At 36.6% G+C, this 24,899-nt stretch overlaps 1 protein-coding gene and 2 long non-coding RNA genes across 4 annotated transcripts in view; 1 reads left to right on the plus strand and 2 right to left on the minus strand.

Moving 5' to 3' along the window:
* The window catches only part of LOC126818200 (uncharacterized), a 33,525-nt gene that overhangs the window by 4,928 nt on the left and 3,698 nt on the right, over positions 1-24,899 (minus strand). The window lies entirely within an intron of this gene.
* On the minus strand, positions 2,135-6,351 carry LOC126818201 (uncharacterized). Its single transcript, XR_007679163.2, has 3 exons — positions 6,295-6,351; positions 3,189-3,345; positions 2,135-2,268 (listed from the first exon to the last, which is right to left on the minus strand). It is a non-coding gene; the product is annotated as an uncharacterized LOC126818201 (long non-coding RNA).
* The window catches only part of LOC126818189 (acetylcholine receptor subunit beta-like 1), a 47,134-nt gene continuing 31,833 nt past the window's right edge, over positions 9,599-24,899 (plus strand). The window contains exons 1-2 of one of the 2 annotated variants that reach the window (XM_050545453.2): positions 9,599-9,992; positions 20,736-20,906. In XM_050545453.2, the coding sequence (XP_050401410.1) occupies positions 20,861-20,906 (46 nt within the window). In that variant the 5' untranslated portion in view covers positions 9,599-9,992; positions 20,736-20,860. Of the gene's footprint in view, positions 9,993-10,339; positions 10,451-20,735; positions 20,907-24,899 lie in introns of those variants that run through there. The other variant, XM_050545452.2, reaches the window with a different exon arrangement.

Consider the following 24,899-nt stretch of genomic DNA (forward strand, 5'->3'; position numbering starts at 1 on the left):
TGCATAATTCATGCGAAGGGCGTCTTTGAGACACAATGAGTTTGGTTTTGGCATTAATGATGTAGATTATATATTTCTTGAGGCCATGCCTGGATCACTGCCGCACATTCACATGTTGATGTTGTTGCGCATGCTTGTAGATACAAATATTTAGCCACACATTAACTCCGGAAGAAACACCTATCACATAAATTTTAAGATTTGTATTGTGAAATTCTTGGAATTGTTTGAATCATAACGAGTCGCATACCATTTATTTTTTAGAGTTATTGCATTTGTCATCGAGAATTTGTAATCAAGATTAGCGTTTTGTGGATTATATTTTTCAAACTTGGTTAAATTTTTGTAAATTCTCTTCAAAACGTCCAAATTTCAGGAAAATGGAGACAACCTTAAAGATACATTGGTTAATATTGCAAGTCTTTCTATAGGCTTCAATTATTAATTAGACCTTTTTTACATAACAGGCCCAAATTCAACTCTGGAGACCCTCGGATGGCTTGGATACAGCTTAAACTGTCGTCCATTTAATAATAGGGACCTTTCGCATCGGTACGAAAGATAATACGAAAACGAAAACGTCATCGATTCGTGTGTACCTGTGACGTCAATCCGTAATGAGTGTTCGGCCAGTGAAAAACGTTACGAGTATGCAGCTGGATTTACGTAGGTATGCAAACGAATATGTTTCTTGTCACATATATTGAATTTTCCACCGTTTTCCGAGGCTTTGTGTATATTGTTGATTGTGTAGAGTTCATAGAATGTGCTCAAGTCTGCTTGACTTGTACATCTTTCGAAAAATCGATTGAAAACTTTGATCGAGAGGTTCATGGAGTGGAAATTAACGCCATCTAGCTGTCGGATTGCGAAATCGCCTGTTAGAGGATACGAAAACGTAAACGAACATGTTCGTTTAGGTGTTCGTTTTCGTACTGATGCGAAAGGTCCCTAATTAAATCATTAAATGGCTGACCAAGCTAACATTTACCGTTAATCACTGACTGACGTCACTACCGGAGATGTCAATAAAAGAACTGGCAATCGAGGGTACCGTAAGTATTGAAAATGTTACTTGATAATCGAGAATATGTTGGCGTTATCGTCTGTCAATTCTGGGAGACGGTGCGGAGACAGTTCGTGTCTATTTCCAACCTAACCTTCCTACAGTGATAATTTCGTTCAGAATACAGTAATTTGACTGAAATTTTCAATATTTTCTTTGTTTATCATCTATTTTTGATGAACTGTTATATTAAGAAAGGCCATCTTAACTAATGTATCTTTAACAAAAAGCCCTTTGGAGTCAATTATTAGTTGACGTAGGTCTGTTTTCATATTCCTGCTGTACGTGGATTCTACACAAGTTTTGTTTATTTTGTTGCCAGGAATCATATGTTAAAATTTATGAGGGACACTGTTACTGCTTTGTAAGCGTTCTTTATCCTGAACACCTGTAAGGGGAATATGTAGTAATGTCACTATTGGTTGCCATATAATTAATATGACACGAAAAAGTAATATGACTTTATACGTATGTCTAAAATCATAGTTTACGAATTTTGCATTAGACGATCGTGTGCGTATATCCTATAATAATAATTTTAAGAGAAAAAGAGAAATGGGGTTTAATGACCACTCGACACAAACTAGTTCATTTCGGGACTAACATATGGTTCAATTTTATTTCAATAATTCGCTTGCGCGTAGGGGGTTTTAGCAGTGGGAGGAAACCGAATGACCGGGAGAAAACTCATAAGGTTGGACAGGCGACCCTACTCCTTGTCAAGTGCAACCGGGGAATCGAAACCACGCCAGTTGATTCAATGATAGACCTTGTGATACAACGCACACGCGCTAACCATTCGGCCACCTAACTCCGCTAATAATAATAGAAATACCCACCGTTGTGGGACCAACGAGCGTCGAACCTATCGGACCACAAATAATTTCCGTGTCAAAATAACTAAGAACTGCATTTGTGCACTTACATTTATTTTACGCCTTGTGGAAACTTTTAACAAATGCTACAGATTGTGAGGTAAACAAGGGCCCATAAATAACATAATCTGGGACCAAATGAGACAAGCAATGTTTAAAAACGAGTTTAATCAACTAATTATAGTTAAACAGATGTAGAAGCAGCGGAAGGGTCTGCTGCCTTTGAAGCCGCTATCGCTGTGTTTTTTTCACAGACCATTTTTCTAGCTCCAAAAAAGGTTGTTATAACAGTACTGGTAACCTCTGATTCCAAAATGCAAGTCAAACCTGGAGTATAAACAATAAAAAAACTATAACATATAATTCATGTTCTACATACCTGGCAGTTGGAATTCGATATAAGAGTAGGCCGTAGTGCCGCTGTCCGGGCAAAATTTTCCTCATAGCACACACTGTATGGCGTATGCCCGTCTTCATTAGCCCAGGTTAGGAGCAGAAAAGTAGGACGTTAAACTCCATTTCATTTCATTTCATTTCGTTCTACATACCGGTCAGTTCTGTAATACTGTTGAAATTCAATAAGATCTGACATAGCACAACCTCGGCCAAACAAAAGTATGTAATGCCAAGGGATATAGATAGATAATCCATAGAATCTAAATCAGAATCGCCAAAAAATAGTCTACTGCAATGAATACTTTAGTTTTTTTGGGTTTTTTTTAAATAATATAGCTTTAAGTTACTAGGGCAATACCTGCATCAGGGTTTCCCGTGGTTTCAAGCTAACGAGATACAAATTATAACATATAGATATTCCTTCCGGTACTAACCAATATAAAAATACGTGTGCAGTTTTTCTACTCAGAACTTTCATACTACCTAGATCCAATCCAGAGAGACGATTAGTATTCTTGGGAGTGGGGACATTTGTGATTAACAATGTGCCTAGTGCAGTAAGAATGGATGTATTGTCTGTTATGGTCATTGTTCAATCTTCATCGAGGAATGACTAATAATCTCGAATTTCTAGTCTCCAATACAATTGTGAGAAAGGGGTCTTAAAAAGTCTGGTGCGATGGTGATCTTCTTCCAAACATAACATTATTTTCTCTTTCCAGCAACTGCAGAAGGTACACTACAAGGAGTATTACAAGTGTATATTTTATGTTAAAACGGCCATTATTGGGATACAATGACATAGATATGTTCTATGTTGAATTGATGATTTAAATCATATATTTCTTTACCTTCAGCACAGTCACATTCTGTAATGTATTTAGCTGAGCATCCTTGTAGATATTGACTTTTAGGCCTACATAGACTTGGTAATCCAGAAAAAAAATGGCGCGTACAGCACCCAGTATCACAATCAGAGTCTTTATGACATTGGCTGACAATAAGCGCCTAAAATGTATTAAACAAATACATAGGGCCGGTAAATTATTGAGATAATTAATTTTGTTAGCGAATCGATTCTTATAGGAAGGCTGTACTGATAATTACTTTTTTGTTTAATATCTTGTAATTTAATTATATTCTAATATGAATAAAATGAAATGAAGTGGGGTTTCACGTCCTACTGTCATGTACCAAAGTGAGCTAATGATGACAATTTTGCCTGGACAGCGGCGTTTCGGTATGCTCTTCGTTGAAGGGGTCGTTTACATTCACGCCAAGGTGTACACCAGGATCGAACTTGGTACCCCCTGGCTGTTGTACCAGTGTCTTAGTCACTGAGACACCGTGGCATCCTTGGTCTTATATAAAATATATAGATCTATGATCTGTTTATTATAAAAGCTCCCGTTTATTTTATTTTATGTTAGAGACTTTTGGCAAGCGGAATTTTTCCCATCCGTATCACGTATCCATATTGTATACGTTATACGTTGAATCAATGTAATTTTAGAGTTTTGGCATATTTTCGCGTCACGTACGTGTGCGTCGCTAAACTGATCTTAGTTCTATTACAAGCATAAATTAGGAGGTGAGGACGAACAAATAACGTAATTCGTTTCCCCCATGTTCGTAGATAGTTGATTCATTTGGGATACAGTGCCTATGAACTTTCGGGAGGTTTTAGTACACGCTATTATCAGAAACAAATTTCCCGAAGGGACGGAAGTCGCTCGACAGTCGCTGGGCTATGTAAAATCTTATTAAAAGTTTTTCGACTTCGATTCGGCAGCAATTTTTGGTTTCACTAATATATCATTTCAGAAAGTTTATACCCCTTTACCATACAATAAAATCATTTACAGATTTGCAAGGTCCCAACTCGATAAATTTAGCACGTAGACATACAGACAGGAAAAGTATGAAAATTCCGAGAAAATCCCATCAAAAATAATGATTAAATTCCAGTCTTTATCATGGTTAAAATCACATCAAATAAACACCTTTGTGTGCTAGGATACACATAGATTCATAAAAAGGCTGATACAGCATTTTTGCGTCTAAAAGTGCTGCCGTATCCGTGTGAGAAATGCACACACATTGATGTCACACTTAAAATCCATACGGATACGCGATAGGGACCAGGAATTTACGCTTGCCAAAAGTCTCTATTGGCGATACCCTATCTACGAGGGGTGATTGATAAGTAGTGAGTCTCACACAGAAAGAAACAAGAAATTAAAATCAAATGCATTTATTTCTCAACATAGTCCCCCATCAATGTAATACACTTTTGCAAGCATGGGGTGCAGAGCCTTTATTCCAGTTCTGTAGACGTCTTTGCCTTGGGTGTGTAGAAAATCATCCACAGCGGCAATGGCGTCATCGTCAGACGGGAAATGCCTACCGGAAAGACATTTCTTCAGAGCAGGAAACAGATAGAAGCCTGAGGGAGTTAAATCAAGAGAGTTGGGTGGATGCTGAAGAAGTTGAAAACCACAGTCATGGATTGCTGACATGACAACAGCTGATTTGTGCACCGGCGCATTGTCCTGGTGGAAAATCACACCTTTGGTCAGCTTTCCTCGTCTTTTGGTCTTAATTTCTTGCCTCAACTGCCTTATAAGTGCTGCATAGTATCTACCGTTAATTGTTTGACCCTTTTGGAGGTAATCCGCCATGAGAACACCCTCAGAATCCCAGAATACTGAGGCCATCACCTTTCCTGCCGATGAAACAGTCTTCGCCCTCTTTGGGGTCGGCGACGTCACATGTTTCCACTGTTTTGACTGTTCTTTTGTTTCTGGCTGAAAGTGGTGGACCCAAGTTTCATCCATAGTAACACTTTGTTTTAAAAAGCGGTCAGGATCGGTTTCAAATAAGGCTAGATTCTCTTCTGACATGATGTGTCATGAACGCTTTTGATCAGGCGTCAAAAGCTTTGGCATCCATCGTGCTGAAACCTTTGTCATTTCCAAAGTTTCAGTGATAATAGAATGCACTCTCTCCTGGCTAATACCAACTACCCCAGCTATGAATCGTTCAGTAACTCGCCGGTCATTTATTATCAGATCATGGATTTTTTGTACCATTTCAGGTATTGACACAGTTTTTGGTCGACCAGGGCGTGGTTCGTCTTCAATGCTGTCTCGGCCACGCTTGAATTCAGCTGACCACCATTTAATTGTGGCATATGAAGGAGCGTCACCTCCTAATGTCTCAACCATATCATCATGTATGACTTTCGGTGTTAGACCCTTTTTATACAGATACTTAATCACAGCTCTGTCTCCATATGGTCCATTTTCTGATAACAACAGACCCTACTTGATTGTTATGACCTTGTCACAACCAAACAGTTTAACCGAATGTGATGAAAGTTTGTGACAGAGCCCGGGGAACATAATAGTGCACGTGCAAAACTTGGTATCATTGTGTTGCACGGTTTTCCAATCGAGGCTCACTACTTATCAATCACCCCTCGTACGACAAAGGTCCGTTTGTTTTTCCATAAGTGCCCCAAGGTCCCCGGATAAAAAGTGTATCAGACATTTCTATAGAAAGGAGAGAGAGAGAGAGAGAGAGAGCGAGAGGGGGTAACTCCAATCGCCACAAACTATGTCATTTCGGGACTAACATATGGTTCAATTTTTTTTCAATAATTCGCTGCGACGTAGGGGTTTTTAGCAGTGGGAGGAAACTTGAGGTCCCGCAGAAAACCCACGAAGTTGGCCAGGCGACCCTACTCCTTGCCACGTACAATTAGGGAATCGAAACCACACCAGTTGATTTAACTACAGGCGTTCTGGTACAACGCGCACGCGCTGACAATTCGGCCATCCAACCCCCATATAGAAAGTAGAAAGTAAAAGCTAGTCACGGGACATATATGAAATGTGGAAGATAATACATTAGACATGGACTTTAATGAATTTTAAAATCCGAATACGATGTTACCTGGGTGGCTACGACAGTTAGTAAAACAAGAACAACGGCAGCTTGCATCCTGATTTCTTATGTGTCGTTGACAGACGGATTTTTTTCTGAGCTCTCTTGCTGATAAGACGAGAGTTTCAACGATAAGTCATATTTAGTCTCGAACATCTCGATCATTCCGTAATTCAATGCACATATTACGATTTACGCTGTCTGTTTACCATTCGTTCCGCTTGCCAACAGACACGGGGCTAACTGACCAACATTTTAATTCCTAAATCGATGATTTTAGTTGGAAAAACTAAGTATACTTCGAGAATTTTGAGTAATTATTCTGCTTCCATTTAAACATGTATTATGCAAGAGCTAAATCTGTCAATTGCATGTCTTTATTTAGGCCGGAAATGTTATCGAAATTATTAATTAGACATTAATTAATTATCCAGACCACAATCAACTCTCGATGTAACTCACTGCCTGTATATATATGTCCACCATTGTATTTTAAACATAAGATTTAACTATTTTATATGTTTGGAGAGAACATATATATAGGCCTTTGCCTGTTGTTCAATCCAATTCAGTTTATTGAATAAAATATTGTTTAAACTAACTCTCGATGCCATCGCTAGCCTGCGATATTTACTGGATTAGAATCATATCTGCTGCACAACGCTCATTGATAATTAAATTTAAAAACTGGATAATCGAGACTACGTTTTTATCGTACCGACTTTAGTAATGATGATCGAGGCTAGGCCAAAAATTCAATCTCTAAATTCTCCGTTCAGAGTTGATCTATTTGACTGAAATTTTCAGCAAATTCCCTTTACATTATCTAGTTTTTAGCTATTACAGTGAGAACTGACAGCTTTTTATCTAATCTTCCATAATATATCTTTAATAAAACCGAAAATGTTTATCTAGTCTTTGTGTGTATTAAATATGTAAAACGGATAAAAACCACATTACAAAATGGTATATTTTTTTTTAATATGGGGCCATTCAGGACAGAGATCTATTCTCAAAGTAGACAGTTCGCTGCGCAATCTACTACTATACTACTACTGTACAATGTGGGCATATAATATAAAACAATGTTGGAAATCAAACTCCACAATGTCTATAAATTTAATTCAGCTTTAAATATTGGATCGTTTGCAAATAATGAACGGAATTCAGTAAAGATAGTTTGGGAATAAAATTGGTTATAAAACGCAAAAACATGTCCAAGGTTCTAAAGCTAATTATCGGAACTTCGAACATCACACCTTTACCGAAAAATTTTCGATAGTTTTTGTACAGCTTTGATTCTGCCTTTCAAATTAGCATTTATTCAAGCTACACATCTGACACATTTTTCAAGTTTCGGTGAATATTCATGATTTGATGCGGATGTATCAGGAAGCAGACATACATGAATTAAAGAAATCACCGACTAAAATGACTCCGCAGTCTGTATATTCCTTTCTGGTGAAGAAAACAACCGAGATTATCAACAACCTTCAATATTTTGATCAGATGATTGTAACATGTTGGATTCTTTGTGGTTTTAAAGATCATCGAAATGTTTTTAAAAAATGTTATAGGCCGAATATGGCATAAATAAGTTAAGGAGAACAGCATTACTAGTCTGAGCCCAGATATAAATACAGGAGTTACTTCCCTTTCAACAAATACGTTATTAGTCACATGCGTCTCTGAAAACAGTTTTACTACATTGGAAATAAAAACGTTAACGGGTCTAGCAGTAAAAAATGAATTAGATTGATAATATCCCAAACACAGCTCGGAACAGAGCCATATTTAGGATTGGCTGAGATCCTTTAAAACGTATGGCATATGTTTAAGGACCGGTGAAAATTTGGTTGTAAGAACCGATTCGATAATTATTTTAGGCCCCATTACCATTGACATTAATCGAATGAAATACCAGCAGCTCACAAGAACACAGTTTTATTGTTCGAACAATGATTGTTTGAAAAAAAATGTCTTTCTGTCTTCTGGTGCTCAAATGTGTATCCACCCAATTAGGCATTTCTAGGTGTTAATGACAATATTTTATTGTTGATTGCATAAAAAGAAGACTAATACAAGACCCTTCTTCGAAACAAATCAGTGTCATCAACGATATCGATTGATTGAAACCGAATTTTATACATTTATGATATTCGGAATCGCGTTTTACTGCAACAAAACGGATACATTATTAGTATTTGTGCATTAATCTGGCAGATTCGATTCATTTTTAGAAATAACTAAATGTTCATTACGCACTATGATTTTATTCTCTATAGACTCCTTAATGCGCTGTATATTGTGCGTTTGTAAAGAATTGTTATGTTTGATTACGAATTTCCTTAAAAAAATATAATGAATAAATCGAATATTCTGCTCTTTCACAAGAACAAATATGTTCCATATTAACACATTCTTTGTTGTGGTGTTTAATTGATTTTGAGAACTCTGTTTTAAGTTATTAGTTTATGAGACAGTCTATTTAGCTTCTGAGACAACATCGTTTCACTGAAATAAACTTTGAATCCTGGGTCTATTCACTACATCATTACAAGTGAATGCTTATCACAGACTTACATCGCACCGATTCTATGACCAGATAACGTCTTGCGCATCCCTTCCTAGACTTATAGATTTGAGATATTCAATATTAAATTTCAGTATTAAAGCTTTTATCCCGGACAGTTATCCGTGTTGGACAATGTGAAAAAATGTTCATGGATTGACCGAAACTGGAGGATCTCCGTTACGATTGTTTGACAAACACTTAAGAAACCCGTCTTACCGGCAATCGTGAATTTTTCTTGTTAAAGAGGTCTTTTTACCTAGTGTTACTGGTATCTGTAGACACTAGCCTTCCTCCAGTAGTCTTCTTACTGATCGATCACTTCTTACCATCTGCCCAGTCCTTTAGACCAACTCATCGAATTCTTCGTTTCCTGGCATTCCTGAATTTATTGCTATAGTGCGTAACTGCAGTTGATACATTTGTTTCGGATTTGGTTGAAAAGTATAATTAGTTGATTCTTAAATATCCAATGCATATTCGTAGATAATAATTATTTCATTGAAAAACTTACATTGATTTCTTAAAGAAGTTTTAAATGGTATTGGAAGACGTTCTGTAGCAAATCATTGGAAAAAACAAACGATTTTTCCCACTCGCCTTATCGGAAATTCAGAAGCGACGACATTACAATATGGTGAACCTTATTGATCGCTTAGATTCTTTCATTTCATGAATCTAAGCATCCAAGTATTGAGCCGCATCTTAGAGAAATATCCTTTTCCTAAGCCAAGAGAAGAAAATGGTGATCAGGAAAGTTGAATGTATCCCACAAGGATCCCAAGTTTAGAACCAAGATTTCTGTTCGGAGCTGGCTTTTAATGGACCCTATTTGTTCTCAGTTGTGTTCATAAAACCACATAAACGTACCGTATAACAAGATGTGTTTTATGACCAGCTCATTCATGGAAGACGTTCATGTCGACGAATTCTACCTTGGCTTTTATTGATATTTTGATAATTATTGTTTAAAGTAATGCTGAAAAAGGGTGAGGCCAATTCGTGGTTATCTTTGTGACATGATATTAATATTGGTTGATTAATAATCAACGGATATACCAATGCAAAATCTAGATAACGTCAGGTACCTGCTCGGTAGTAGAAGAAACTGTTATTCTTCCCGCTTGAAATATACGTAAGTATAAGATTATTAACTGCCTGAGTGTTTTGTGTATTCATTTGTCAGTGGTATTTAAATATTGTGTTGATATGTGTCCCGGCTTGATTAGCTCAACAATAATAATTACTCTTTCTCACGGTTGATTTAATTATGCTAATATGAAAGATGCAAGTGTCACTAAATGCTCTAGAACTGTCTCACACTGGCTTGTTGTGTCACGATAAGGATCCATTGGCTTAAGGAACAACATTAACTCTATCATTTGTCTGATTTTAACGATTAAATACGATATTTAACGTTTCATTTACAAACGATGGTGGCAGCTGCCCATATATTATTATATTATTGTTAATTGTAACGATTTTTTTTTCTCTGCAAATATTCAGATTCGTTTACTAACATGCGTAGATGTGTTTGTGTATTGCTTGTGAAGTGGTTTAATATTTTGGGGAATAGAATTGGTTATGTTTGAGGTAATATTTACAGATTGATATCATATATATTTATCTAATTAGTTAACGGACTACGTGTATTATGTGAATATATAGTCTGGTAAATGAAGCGATATCAAAGTTGTAAAAATCAATAACTCGTTGTTCTAGTTGTGACGAAAACAGATTAGCCGTCATCCTAAACTCTGGCCTATATTAAATGGCTGAAAAGTTATTAATTCAAGGAGTTATGGTCAATAATTTACTTTTAATATGAATTTATGGGGGGTTTTGGTTTTTTTGGGGGAGTTTTGGTTTTTTATTATTATTTTCTCTTTTGGGGGAGGGAGTATCACTTATTGAAATTCATTCATTATCTATCTACATTCTTTATTTAACAAATAATTTCAAAATGTATTTTTAAAAAATCATATGAAACACCCAATAAATTGTCTTATATTCGTAATAATACTAAATGCCTGACCTTTGACCTAGAAAACTACAAATCAATACCAATGTAACAGCTACGGGAATATTAAGAAATATATATTATTATAATAATTAATTACATTTTGTTTTAAAGATTCTGTTGATTGGGTGGGGTTTTAATCTTTTTTAGAGAACATTTATCGTGTATACTGGATATTACATTATACTGCCATTAAAATTTCGAACATTACAATTACAGTATAATGTATTCTGTTTCACTACTCAATACCGCCATTATATTAATGTTTGTATATTTGGTTCTATAAGTATATTGTACATTAAAATATCAAAAGTTACACTTTACCATACTGTATATTACACTATACTAACATAATTACTCAAAACATTACACTTTACCTTCTCATAATGCATCATGTTTCATCACTATACTATACACAACACTATACGTTTATACTGCTGAAAACATTACACTTTACCGCCTCATAATGCATTCTGTTTCATCACTATACTGTATATGACACTATACGCCAATTACTACTGAAAACAATTGCACTTTACCGCCTCATAATATATCTTATTTTATCACTATACTGTATATGACACTATACGTCCATTACTACCGAAAACATTACACTTTACGGCCTCATAATGTATCTTGTTTCATCACTATACTGTATATTACACTATGCGTCCATTACTACTGAAATCATTAAACTTTACCGCCTCATAATGTATCTTGTTTCATCACTACACTATAATGTATATTATTACACTATACTGTATATGACACTATACTGCATGTTTCACTATACCACCGTTACTCAAAACATTACACTTTACCTTCTATCACTGTATGCTCTTTCATCACTATGCCATACTTATGAATATCTACCGTAATAACCTATGTGTATGTGTTTTGTGCGTTCTTTTAAAGGGGTCTTACCTTTCGCACCCTGTAAAATAAGTTACTTGAATATACCCAGTTGTTAAACCTTTTCAATGAACATAGTTTATGGAAGCAAAGCGATTTGACATAAGCAGCAATATTAAAAGATGACCTAAAATATGATAAAAGATTCCACGTATGGTGATTATAAAATCTCTACGTTTGTAGCTATTTTGGCGTGTCTACGATATGATCCTAGGTGGGAGTGGGCGTTAAACCCTAGGAACAAACGAACAGGCTGTTTTGAATAGCCTCGTATTTCACACAATTAGTTTTTTTTCTGCTATATTCTACTGTGCACTGGTTAATTGAGCATAATACATTTTGGCGTTACGATGTAATGTAGCTGCAATTATCATTATAAACTTTTATGTTAACATAAAGCACTGGTTAATCCAGGTTGATTTGCCCGGCAGTGTTTGAGTGGGATTATAGGGCGAATCAAATGAAACACTGCGGGGAGTATGTATTGCACTATGTGTACATTATTACTTAAAATATTTCATTTTATCTTCACAGAATCTAGTCTGTTTCATCACTAACTTACACCGCTATCTGTATCGATACCCACTTGAAATGAATTAAATATAGTTATTTGCTTTTCATTTTCATGCCGTTAAAGTTTACATCATAAATAACCATGTATTACTACTGCGGCACAACAGTACTGCAGTGCGGTATATATATAGTACATCCTTAGAAATACAGTACGTTACATTACTACTGTCAATATTACAATGGATTGATAACTCTAACGTTGTCAATACAGCGTGTAAGCTCACCACTGTCAACATTTTAATTTAGTATATAGTTTTGGCATTGTAATAGATAACTCTAGTTATAGATACAATATACCACTGGCACTAGTGTAATAGATTATATGTGACATCACCATTGGCAACATCTATATTATAACGTTAGTGTGTAACATTACCCGTGTCAGTTCTGTAATAGATAACTCCTCTATTTTTTAACATTACCACTGTCAATACTGTAATAGATTACACCTATATTATAACATTAGTATGCAACATTACCCCTGTGAACACTGTAATAAATTACAACAGACACTTTAACTTTGTTATATTGTACTGTAGATTCCAGCTTCGTTATACATGCACTATACTGTACTGTACACCACTGTCAACAATGAAAATGGGGGTTGGATGGCTGTATCATTAAGTCAACTGGCGTGGTTTCGAATCCCCGGTTGTACGTGACAAGGAGTAGTGTCGCCTGTCCTCCCACTGTTAAAGACCCCTACGCGCAAGCGAACTATTGAAATAAAATTTTTAAAAACATATGTTAGTACCGAAATGACCTAGTATAGGTACACGTACATTATACCTTCAGTATGTAATATTACCACGTCCAGTATTACACCAGATTTAATACATTTAACTAATTATAACTGTCAAATCTGTAATAGATTGCGCGTATGCTGTAACTTAGGTGTCCACCATACTACACCAGTGTTACACTAGACTAAATAATTCAAAATCATAAATATTTTATATCAGTTTAACACTGTCAACTTAATAGACAATGTCAGCTTTATACAATATATCACTGTAATAGTTGAATTTATTACCACCATTAGTACATTATATGATATTACCGCTATCGATAGTACAGTAGATTAATGACAGCAAACCAACGTCGTATGCTACTAGAATATAATACTTCATCCTTGGTATTCCCAGTGGTTTCATTCCGTTCTACTCCACTGACCCCTGGGTTAATCTGTGGGGAACATGGGGAACTAGAAAAAATTACTTCATCCTTGATATCCCCAGTGGTTTCATTCCGTTCTACTCCACTGACCCCTGGGTTAATCTGCGGGGAACACGTTTTCAAGTTATCCGCCCTTGATGATTGTGATATTTTTATCGATCAATCCCATAAATCGTTAATTTCAAAGGAAGTTGGCAAAGGGAGTTAGCCTAAATGAGAGAAGTCCAAATTATTCTAAATGGCTATTTATTAACAACAAATTATATAATATTATATTAATGAAGACTGGACGTTCATATATATATATATATATATATATATATATATATATATATATATATATATATATGTAGGTTAGAGAGTTTTATTGAGTATCGTTCGTTCGTTCCCGGAGTTTAACGTGCACAAGTTATTGTGAACCGAATTGCCAAGTATAAGTTCAATAATAATAAACATAACAGAAAGAAACATCCCAGACAAAGAACGAATTGTAATAATAATAACAAAAGTCAAAAATACAGATGTTATACACATTTATATCAGCGAAAGATACTAGAAATTTTGATAATACATGTACAATTAAATATTAATGAATTAGAAATGAAATGAAATGTTGTTTAACGTCCTACGGCCTACTCTTATATCGAATTCCAACTGCCAAGGGATCTTTTACTTGCACGCCAATGTGTACACGGGACCTCGGTTTTTCGTCCCATCCGAACGACTAGGCAGCTGTCCTTGTCAGGCCCTCCGTTCTGCATCACTGACAAGGGGAAACCACGCCGGAAAATCGAGATGAACTTTCTCGGCCAATGCAGGGATCGAACACCCGACCTCCAGGCTAGCGAGCCAGCACCTTATCCACTTAGCCACGTGATCCCCAAATGAATTAGAAATATATACATTATTACATAAATCATTCAGTAAATGGGCATGAATATGGTTATCTACCTTTATAAAAACGAAGGCGAAACGACTGATTTGTAAACTGTTTTTGTATTGGTTCGTAGACTTTAGCTACAATCTAAGCCAGGGCAGATAATTTGAAATCGTGGAACCCAGGGTATAGTGGAGTAGAACGGAATGAGAACACTGGGGATCCCGAGGAAGATATTAATTCGACGAACATTTTAAATACACTATGCTATTTAACCACTGTCGATGACTCGATACTGTAATAGTTTAAATTAGACTACCATTGTAAACACGACATGCTATGTTACCATTGTCGATACTGAAAGAGATTAATTAGACTTGCATTGCGGTGTGCAGTGTTACCACTGTCGATACTGCAATATATTAATTAGACTAACATTACAAACGCGTTATGTATAGTTACCACTGTCGATACTGGAATGGCTTAATGCGATTCACATTGCGGTATCAGTTGTTATTACATTCGATAGTTCAATGTTCGTTATAAATACAGTACGATGCAGTATCCCCCGACGAAAATGTATGTATCAGTGCAAGACAGTCAACGCCAAACATATACGAGGCAGGTGTAAAATACACGTGTTTTATTTTCAGAGAAAGCAAATGAACTGTGCTATCTAAATACCCTGTTTAGACTTCAGCATATATCGCAATGTTCATTGACGGGACAAATGCTTTATGTACTCACAAGGACTTGTTTTTGATTCAGCTAAGTGGGGACATTCTCTTGGTAGTAATTTAGAGGTTGAATTATTGGACTTGACAAGGCAATGAAGATGAATATAGTTCTGGTTCTATAAGGTGTTTATATGATGTACAAGGGGGCAAGTGTGAATATGTAAATCTATCAGTCCCGATGTTCATGGAATATCTCTCTTGATACTTGTAACTGACTCCACATTATCCTTCAAACACACAGTATCAGACGGCTTTCTTTTAATCTGTCTCTCCAATTCCTTTGGCGGCGATCCGGTGTCTTGAGATGTTTCACAACTTATTCAAACATCTTTGATTAATTTAGCAAGACTGGTTAGATAGTAAGGTTATGGGTCTGATGAGGCTGAAAGCTTTTGCCAATATATATCAGCGCCTTACTACTGAAGTGGACACCCGTTTAATCGGCTTGTCTGTAAAATGACTTAACAGTGGCTTCTGATTCGATTACATGTAGACAAATGTTTGTTTGACGAATCAGTAATTCCGATAAATAATAACATATTGTTCTATAAGGTATCGATTATTTGTTAACCAGGGTTTAAAGCTGTCGTGAAACTAGAATTCGCCTAGCCAGTTAAGACAGTCTTGTTAGATGGTAGACGGGGCCCACAAGCTTGTACAACTTAAGACCATGGATGTCGGTTTCCATTTTATTTTTAAAAAAGCCCATTCTTATATGCTTTTGAACGGTCCTAATTAGTCGCCACATTGTGTAGTATATTATAACTAGTTTTGTGGTATAAATAATATATTAAAAATTCGCATCCATTGAAATGTTTCCATCAAGTTCACGACCGAATTAAAGGGAAAAAAGAAACAATCTGAAAATGAAATGAAATTAAATGGGGTTTAAGGTCTTACTGTTCTGCTCCGACCTGGGAGAATGAAGACGGGCATAAGTCAATGTGTACACGGTACCTCGGTTTTTCGTCCCATCCGAACTAGACAGCTGTCCTTGTTATGCCCTTCGTCCTGCATCACTGACAAGGGGGGAACCACGCCGAAAAATCTCGATGAACTTTCTCGGCCAATGCAGGAATCGAACACCCGACCTGCAAGCTAGCGAGCCAGCGTCTTACCCACTTAGCCACCGCCCCCCACCACCACCCGAATTAAAGGAAGCAAGTCTTTCATCCATATCATCCACAGTCCCCGACATTACAAACACGACTTATTGGTCAATTTAAATCAACATTGATGGTGTTATCTTGCCGTAAAAAGATATCCAATATTTAAGACAAAATGAAAATTTTACAATTGGCACACAAATCGCGTGCAAGAGTGCTTTCGGACGCCATTTGTTATGAAGCGACAGACTCCACAGGAGAATTCTACCGATGTAGACTGGAATAACCAGACGCCAAAGACTGCCATTCAATTTGGACTCTTCCCGTGTTTTGCGGAACATAACTGATTTGAAATTAGAGTAAAAACAGAAACGACAGAATGTACATCAGTTTATATAATTCATATTACATAATTATTTGCGTTGCGACCCTTTTGTGTCAATTTCTAGGTGCCAAAGAATAGGGATTTAGCTACTTCAAGAATTAGTTATGCACGAAAAGAACGGTTTGAAGCATACCTATCTGGCACTACATATTTATGCAGTCGTAGTATGTCTTGAATTTTAATGTTACTCACTTTCTCAATGACCACCACTTACTCAGTTCCGTCAGGTTTGTTGTTTGTATTTGTCAATTCGAACTATGGTTAGTTTGTCTTGCAACCTTATGTTTGGTGGGTTTATCTCCGAATATCCGATTGAATTCACTATTCATGTAAGATATTGAGAGAATTGAATGTTTTAACGATAGAAAGAGTGACTGGTTATTGCCTGTAGGTTCAGTGAATATTACCATAGTGGTCAATAACTAAGTGAGCCATCATATCAAGATCGATGAAATATCATACACTAATTGTAAACACCATCTAGCAAATATTTACAATCGCATGGATGTCGGATACATATTGCTCCAGGGCGCGAATTTACCGTTATGAGCATATAGCGAAAAGGGTGATAAATTGGAAATATGAAATTCAGAGCAGATTTTTTGTATATAAAGACATAATTTGGGGTGGGGGCGTGGGTATTTTTGTTATATTATTATACAGCTGCATGTCAGTGGCTAATTTAAGTTAAAATTCGTCTAGGTCTTCTTTCAAATTTACAACTTTGTCTACTATGTAATGCAGATTCGAGGAGGTACTCGGCAGTAGACTCTGCCCCCATTTCATTCAGTTCATTTGGGTAAATCTCTGGTAGTTTACAATGTCCGTGTTTTATCTGTTTCTTTTACATGTTGGGTCTGTTTTATTATTGTAAACGTCTCAGTAGTTGCTTCTATTTTCTTATGATTTTTTTTTATCACGTCCTAGTCTGTGCAATAATGCTCACAGTAGAATTAATGGCGTCATTAGTTCTATCGTGATGGTACCTACGTAAAGGCCTAAACATGCTCGTTTAATGAAGGGAAGAGCTAAGTGTGTGTTATTTTCTGGGTCATTTTATTCAAAGATACTTATGGTAATTAAGGTAAAGGTCAATGGTAAAACCAAGTTTTGGTGTACTATATAACCCATGTTAAATCCACCGTACCCTAGTACCTCCTTATAAATAATAATACTAGATTAACATCTTATTATTCAATTAGTAACTGACAAATAATTAGAAGGGTATAATTAGAGATAATTACATACAGAATATATATATATATATATATATATATATATATATATATATATATATATAGACTAAGTCTGATTCTTAGACTTTCTATAGATCTAGATACTATAGAGGCACTAGTGTCTGATATTAAATCAGTATTTTCTTCATGCTTGAAAAGACAATATCATAGTGTTACGTCTTCTGGTTTGGTAATAGGTAAGTTTACAGGGTTGTTGTTTTTTTTTCGTTTTTGGTTGTTGTGTTCAGCTTTGTTTTTCTTTTCATTAATATACGCGTACTTGGACCGTTAACAATATCAGCAGCAGCTTGCGTAAAATATATTTATATTTATGTGTCTAGCTCGGTAGCTAGGGTGTTGAGTCTTATTCATTCAGTACACTATGAGGTTTCTTGCAATTTCCTCAGAGGTTTATTTGACTATATCTGTACTCTTAGCTGATTTGATTTGACCCCTTTTATGTCAAGTATAAGAAAATAGTTTCTTTCCACATTTTACTGCAGCGTGTGGGGCATTTCCCTTTGATTTAGAACGGAAAAAAAACTAACATGTCGGCTTGGGAGAAACATACGTTAGTTAAATCTATTTTATGCCAGGAATAAAAAGTGTTGGGATGAAACGGGCTGGATATCGCCAAGGATGAAACTAGATCAATACTGTTATAAACTAGAAATGTCTAAAAAGAATTCTAGTGAAATGAACCAGAAACGCAACAAGCAACTTTTATTCACAAAATTAAAACGCGTTTTCATCTACTTCTTTGAATGTTTTTTTCTATTTGGGGGTGTTTCTGGGTATCTTAATATCCAAATTGCTGTACAGGAAAGAGTAAGTGACAAGTGTTAGATTCATGGTGTAAAAGGAAATGAAATAAAATTGGATTTAACGTTCTACATCTTTGTACCAGCCGGGATAATGAAGACGGGCATACGAGGGAAATGAAATGAAATGGGGTTTAAGTTCTTTCTGTTCTGCTCCGATGGGCTAATGAAGAGACGGGCTTACGCCATACAGTGTGCTATGAGGGGATATTTTGCCCGGACAGCAGCGATTTGTCCTACTCTTATATCGAATTCCAACTTCCAAGGGATCTTTTACGTGACGCCTATGTGTACATGGGAGGATTAAAGAGAGCTGTCTTTGTTAGGTTCTCCGTCATGCACCACTGACAAGGGGGAAACCAAGCAGGAAAATCCCGATGAACTTTCTTGACCAGTACCGGGAGCTCTCGACCTCCGGGCTAGCGAGCCAGTGTATGTCTCACTTAGTCACAGTGGCCCCGGCATACGAGGGGCTGACGGAAAAGTTCAAGGCTCTTATTTAAAAGACCTGTACAAATTCGATGGTTTTCATTTATCTTCTTACACAGTTCTGTTCGAGGTGCACACACTTTTGTTGCCAACGATGTTGCAAGGCCTTGATGCTGGTCAGTAAGAGACTTTCTTCAGCTACCCTGATGGCGTCATTATTTCTAGGAAAATGACGACCAAGTAGTTCCTTTTTCATTTTTGGAAACAGGTGGAAGTCTGACATGGCAAAATCGGGACAAAAAATTATCAAAACGGCGCAGATAATCACGGGACGTCAGTAATCTTACACGTTTCTGATAGGCAGCTAAGAGCTTTTACATCCATCTTGCAGGAATTTTGTCATTCCTAACTCATTGGCGATAATGTGCTCAACCCTCTCATAAGATATGCCCACAACACGGACAATCGGCGATCATCCATCACCATGTTATGCACCCGGGTAATGTTTTCTTGAATGGTTGCTGTTGATGGCCTTCCAGAACGCTGGTCATCATCAAAGCGTTCTCTTACACGCTTAAATTAAGCAGTCCACTTCTGAACTATGGAAGGGATCACGGTGGCTAGGTGGGTGAGACGCTGGCTCGCTAGCCTGGAGGTCGGATGCTTTGGCCGAGAAAGTTCATCAAGATTTTCCGGCGTGGTTCTCCCTTGTCGGTGATGCAGGACGGAGGGCCTGACAAGGACAGCTGTCTAGTCGTTCGGATGGGACGAAAAACCGAGGTCCCGTGTACACATTGGCGTGCACGTAAAAGATCCCTTGACAGTTGGAATTCGATATAAGAGTAGGCCGTAGTGCCGCTGTCCGGGCATAATTTCCCTCATGGCACACTGTCTGGCGTATATCCGTCTTCATTAGCCCAGTTCGGAGCAGAACAGTAGGACGTTAAACCCCATTTCATTTCATTTCTGTACTGCGGCATCATCCTCTAAAGTGGAGACCATCTGTGTTTGGGTTTCGTCCTTTCAGTTGCGGGTACTTGGTGATTGCCCTATAGCCAGTTTCTGCAGTGATTTCAATGGGTAGGTTCACAAGATGGTATGGTACGAAGACAATAATTACACTACAGTTGCAGTTCTTATGGCTATGACCCATTCAATGATTGTACTTGTTGGTGGCTAAAGTTTGTTTCAATCCAATTGATCTATCCTTTTCAGGCTTAGAACTTTTCAGCCAGCTCTCGTATGTAAAAAAAAACAATTTCAATATCCACAGAAAATTATTTTACCTAGATTAGCGCACAGAAATATAATTCAAAATAAATGTTGTTAAGTTCTAGTTATTGTTTTTCGACACACTTTCTTTGATTTGTTTTGCAAACTTCGAAAAACTCAATTTTCAAAAAAAATCACTCGTTTCTTTATTGTGTGTTTGGAATACGAGACACATTCCACTCCACGTCCGTTGGAGAAACCTACAAGAAAGGTACACTATATATTATACCTTATAAAACCATGACTCTTTTATGTTCGCATGACTTGGGCTTCTGTTTGCCAATATAATATGGATTCCCCATGTTATTAAACTGTATGTCATTTTCATACTTCAGATCCTGTGCTCGCCGACAAGAGATAATTAAAGGCAAGGAATAAGATATTAGTTGATCCAGTAAAAAAGTTATTACATTGAACGGTATGTTGAAAAATCAACCTGGGAACAGTGTACGCTCTCATCATGCTTCGAATACTGATCTTTGCTTGGACCATAAACTTTATACAAGGTAAGAACGTAAACTCATTCTTTGGGGAATACTCGACTGATCTTTCCTGAATTGAATTAGCTCAATCCCTAAAATAGTAACAATCCAGTTAAAGGGGTGATTAGGGGCTATTACATGCGCCGACTGCATAAGAAACTATCCTAACCAACCTAGACAGCTGAAATACATTTGTTATGTATAATTACATCACGATTCTACCCACACCACCTCCGTTGTCGGGACTGGCAGAATTGTGACAGGAGTCACTCCATTACTATTCTGTCAATTCGGGACTGACAATCCAGTATGCCCCAAGATTCTCTATATGAACCTTATCTTATTACTTACTGTACACGTTTCGACGATAAATCACCAATTTTTTTAATTGTTTGCGAAAAATACCCGTTTTCCCTCATGCCATATAAACATGTATCACACGCTCACAATTTTCAATTATAGAATCGGCTTCAGGTGATGGTGTTATCCATTAAATCCAGCGGGTGGGGGTCTATTTAGAGGTTTAATCACAAGATCTGCCATTGAGTCAACTGGCGTGCTTTAGATTCCCCGTTTGTACGTGACAAGTAGTAGGGTCGCCTGTCCAACCTCGTGGGTTTTTTCTGGGTCCTCCAGTTTCCTCCCACTACTAAAGACCCCTACGCACAAGCGAATTATTGAAATAAGATAGAACTCTCTCTCTCTCTCCAAATCGATTCACTCTCGTATTTTATTTTCTTAATAAGCTTTACCTGCTCTGTATGCAATCATTTTCACACTTCAGTTTTAATCAAAAAAGAAAATGCGAATTTATTTCCAAGTAGAAATTGCTAAATCCATCAATCAACAGGTATATATGCTTGATGGCCGGAATAAAATGATCGAATATAAAGATATGAAAAAGTCATATTCAATAGTCACGACTTTTGAAAAAAAAAACAAGACTGTGATATCGTTAATATTAAATAAAGATGGTGCCATGTGGTGTCTCTTGTGATTATTGATCTTGAAATGAAATGAACAATCAGTTATTATATTGTGCTGGTCGACAATAAGGAGCTTATCGTATAGTTCTCACTGGGCGAGCGACAAGAGCGTAGTCTCCACGCGAGATTTGACGTTAATTGCCGTTAGCTTACTAATGAGGGCTTCAGACAATGTCATTGTTAGCCTTTAAGTCTTGGAATTAAATAGTTTGTATACAGAAAGATATGTCTGTAAGATGAAGTCGCCAAGATTAACTTTAACTTAATCTAGGCACGTTCAAACAAAGACGGTTCAATACTCTATACAGATAATCTAGTGTTAAGGTACTCATTGTGGTACTTAATCTTTAAATACAAAGTCTAGAGAGGTTAACATTATTTTGTCTGATTTCGTTTCGGGAAATATAATTAGAACTTCATATAAATATTAAACCTTTCTATACCAATTTATTTTGAAGGTCAATATTTATGTGACGCTTTCTTTTCATTTACATTTTTTACACACCTGCAAACAATGCTGTTGCACGCTAAGCAATACAATTACTGAGTAGCTGTCATTAATCGAGGAGTTATTATCCCTGTTGTAACATCGTGATGAATTTATAATACATACCCGGACAACAAAGTTGTTGGTTTGCAATACCTGGCAAGTGGCAATCTGTGTTTTCGAGAAAGAGGACCATACCATCTATAAAGTTTTAAACTTGCAATATCAATATTACATGCTCTGTGTTTTAAAGCCGCTGATTATTATTTCTCTAAAGAGAGAGAGAATGGAGTTTAACGTCCACTTGACTCAAACTAAGTCATTTCGGTACCCGGAGAAAACGCACAAGTTTGGACAGACGACCCTACTCCTTGTCAGCTATAAGCGCGGAATCGAAAATTCCCCACTTGACTCAATGACAGACCTTCTGATCCTGCGCGCACGCGTTAACCATTCAGCCACCCAACCGCCCCATGTCTCTAAAATGATATCAGTCTTATAATGAATAAACTATAACACATATATAGTTATAGAAAAACAGCGGTATTAGCTTCATAACGTTGAGAAATACTCTTCGAAGCGTCGCCCAAATAAATAGCTGTTTTTCCACGAGTATGTGTTATAGTTTATTGCTGTATCCAGTTACTAAATGCTTCTCGAAGATTTTAGTTTTATAATGGTTCAGTTCCTTTCTTCATTATTTACAAAGATATGATGAATTGAACGCTGTGGAAGCAGTCGTTAAAAACATCTACTTCATACACATCACCTATATAAGTGATTGGTATAATTCATTGATAAGCCGTTCACTAATCCGATTAAATCCAGATTATCTACCGTTGATGTGTTTTCTTGTAAATAATCAATCTGAGTACATGTTAGCGTGGATCAAGACGTGAATAAATAATTAATCTCCGAAAACTGTAAAGATAAACAGCGGCTTTTAATCACATATTGTTTGTCTGCGATATCCCACTCGGTGGAAACGAACGAACAAACGAATCACCGATCGTACCCAAATCCCTACATCGCGCATGACACTATGTAAGAGTATGTAAACCTTGTCAAATCACAACATTTAATATTGTCGATTGTCGTAGAGAATTTAATCTAGTCCCTTTACATACTTGATATGTGTGTATTCCAGTTGTCAAGCAATTGGTCTCCTGTTCCAGTCAACAGACAGATAAAAAACCATGATCTTTTCATGAAATTACTATTCGATTTTGTGTGTCTTCGTGTCGATTATTTCTAAAGACAAATGGCAAAGGGTCAAGATGGAGTCGTGGTAATTGGCATTTTGCTGAAAAGGAATACTAATTTCAGTGATGGCTTTACTTGATGGCCGTATTGCTTTTATTGTTTATTGCCTCTTCATTTTAGTTTCTAGGCAATCTCCCACATAAAACTCTACTTTCTCTAAAAAAAATTCAATATCATTAGAGGACTTTGTCTTATCAGTATACAGAGGATCTTCCTGGCGTAAGGTCAATATAGATTTAGCAAATAATAAAACAATATGTCTCTCAAAGATAAAAGAAATATACTAGGAATTTGGCAGAAACTGCTAATCTCTGTGAATCAAATTTTGAACATATTTAATTAACAAATTAAATAGAAAACAAGTATCACCGTTCGATGGACAAGGAACTGGCTATGACGACATCGTGGCCATCTTAGAATTGTGACTTCATCGAAAATCGAAGTCCGTCAATCGATTCGCATTTATCCAAGGAACAAACATGACAAATTTTATGTCGAATCGGCGGCCCCAAGGACAAATTGAGTAGCGTTTGGGGGCGGATAGGTCTAAATAATAAGGCCAACTGCATATTTCATCAAGATCACGAGGTTTAGGTTTAGAGCACGTGATTGTTAGGGTAAAGGTTAGGTCTTGGGTTAGGGTTAGCGCTAGCGCTAGCCTATTTACATCCCGTGTCATTTGATCAAATCTGCAGTTGGCCTTAATATTGAACCATAACCTTTGGGACCAGTTCCTAGTCAAAAAATGAAGCAATTAATTAGTATGAACTAACGAGAAGTAAATGTACTTAAAATATATAAACTGAATAGCATGGGAAGAGATGAACTATAACAATTTAAACCGATACTGGGTCAAATCGCAATCTAATTTTTAAAAGTTTGATTATCTTTGTTTTGCTTGTTTATTGAATTATTATATATCGTAAACTATACAAATTGTAAAGATGGTAATTTACAGTTGCCAGTGGTATAAAATTGAAAACATGACATTCGACTACAGTGCATAAAGAAGGTTATCATATTGCTTTGTTAATTGATACGATATGGAAATCACTTACTTTCTAATAATATAGGTTTATCATGTTTTAAATCTGCACGCGAGTTTTCGCCTATAATTCATCGAATTCCATCTGCACAGGGACAGACAATGGGGAAACCAGGCAGGAAAATACCAACAAGTTTCCTCGGCCAAAACCGGGATCCACCCCACCTTACTCACTGAGGTGCCATGATTGAAACTTGCCTAGCAAAGATATGGGTCTATATATATATAAACTTCGA

The sequence above is a fragment of the Patella vulgata genome, chromosome 4 (genome assembly GCF_932274485.2).
Source record: "Patella vulgata chromosome 4, xgPatVulg1.2, whole genome shotgun sequence".
NCBI classification, from domain to species: Eukaryota; Metazoa; Mollusca; class Gastropoda; family Patellidae; genus Patella; species Patella vulgata.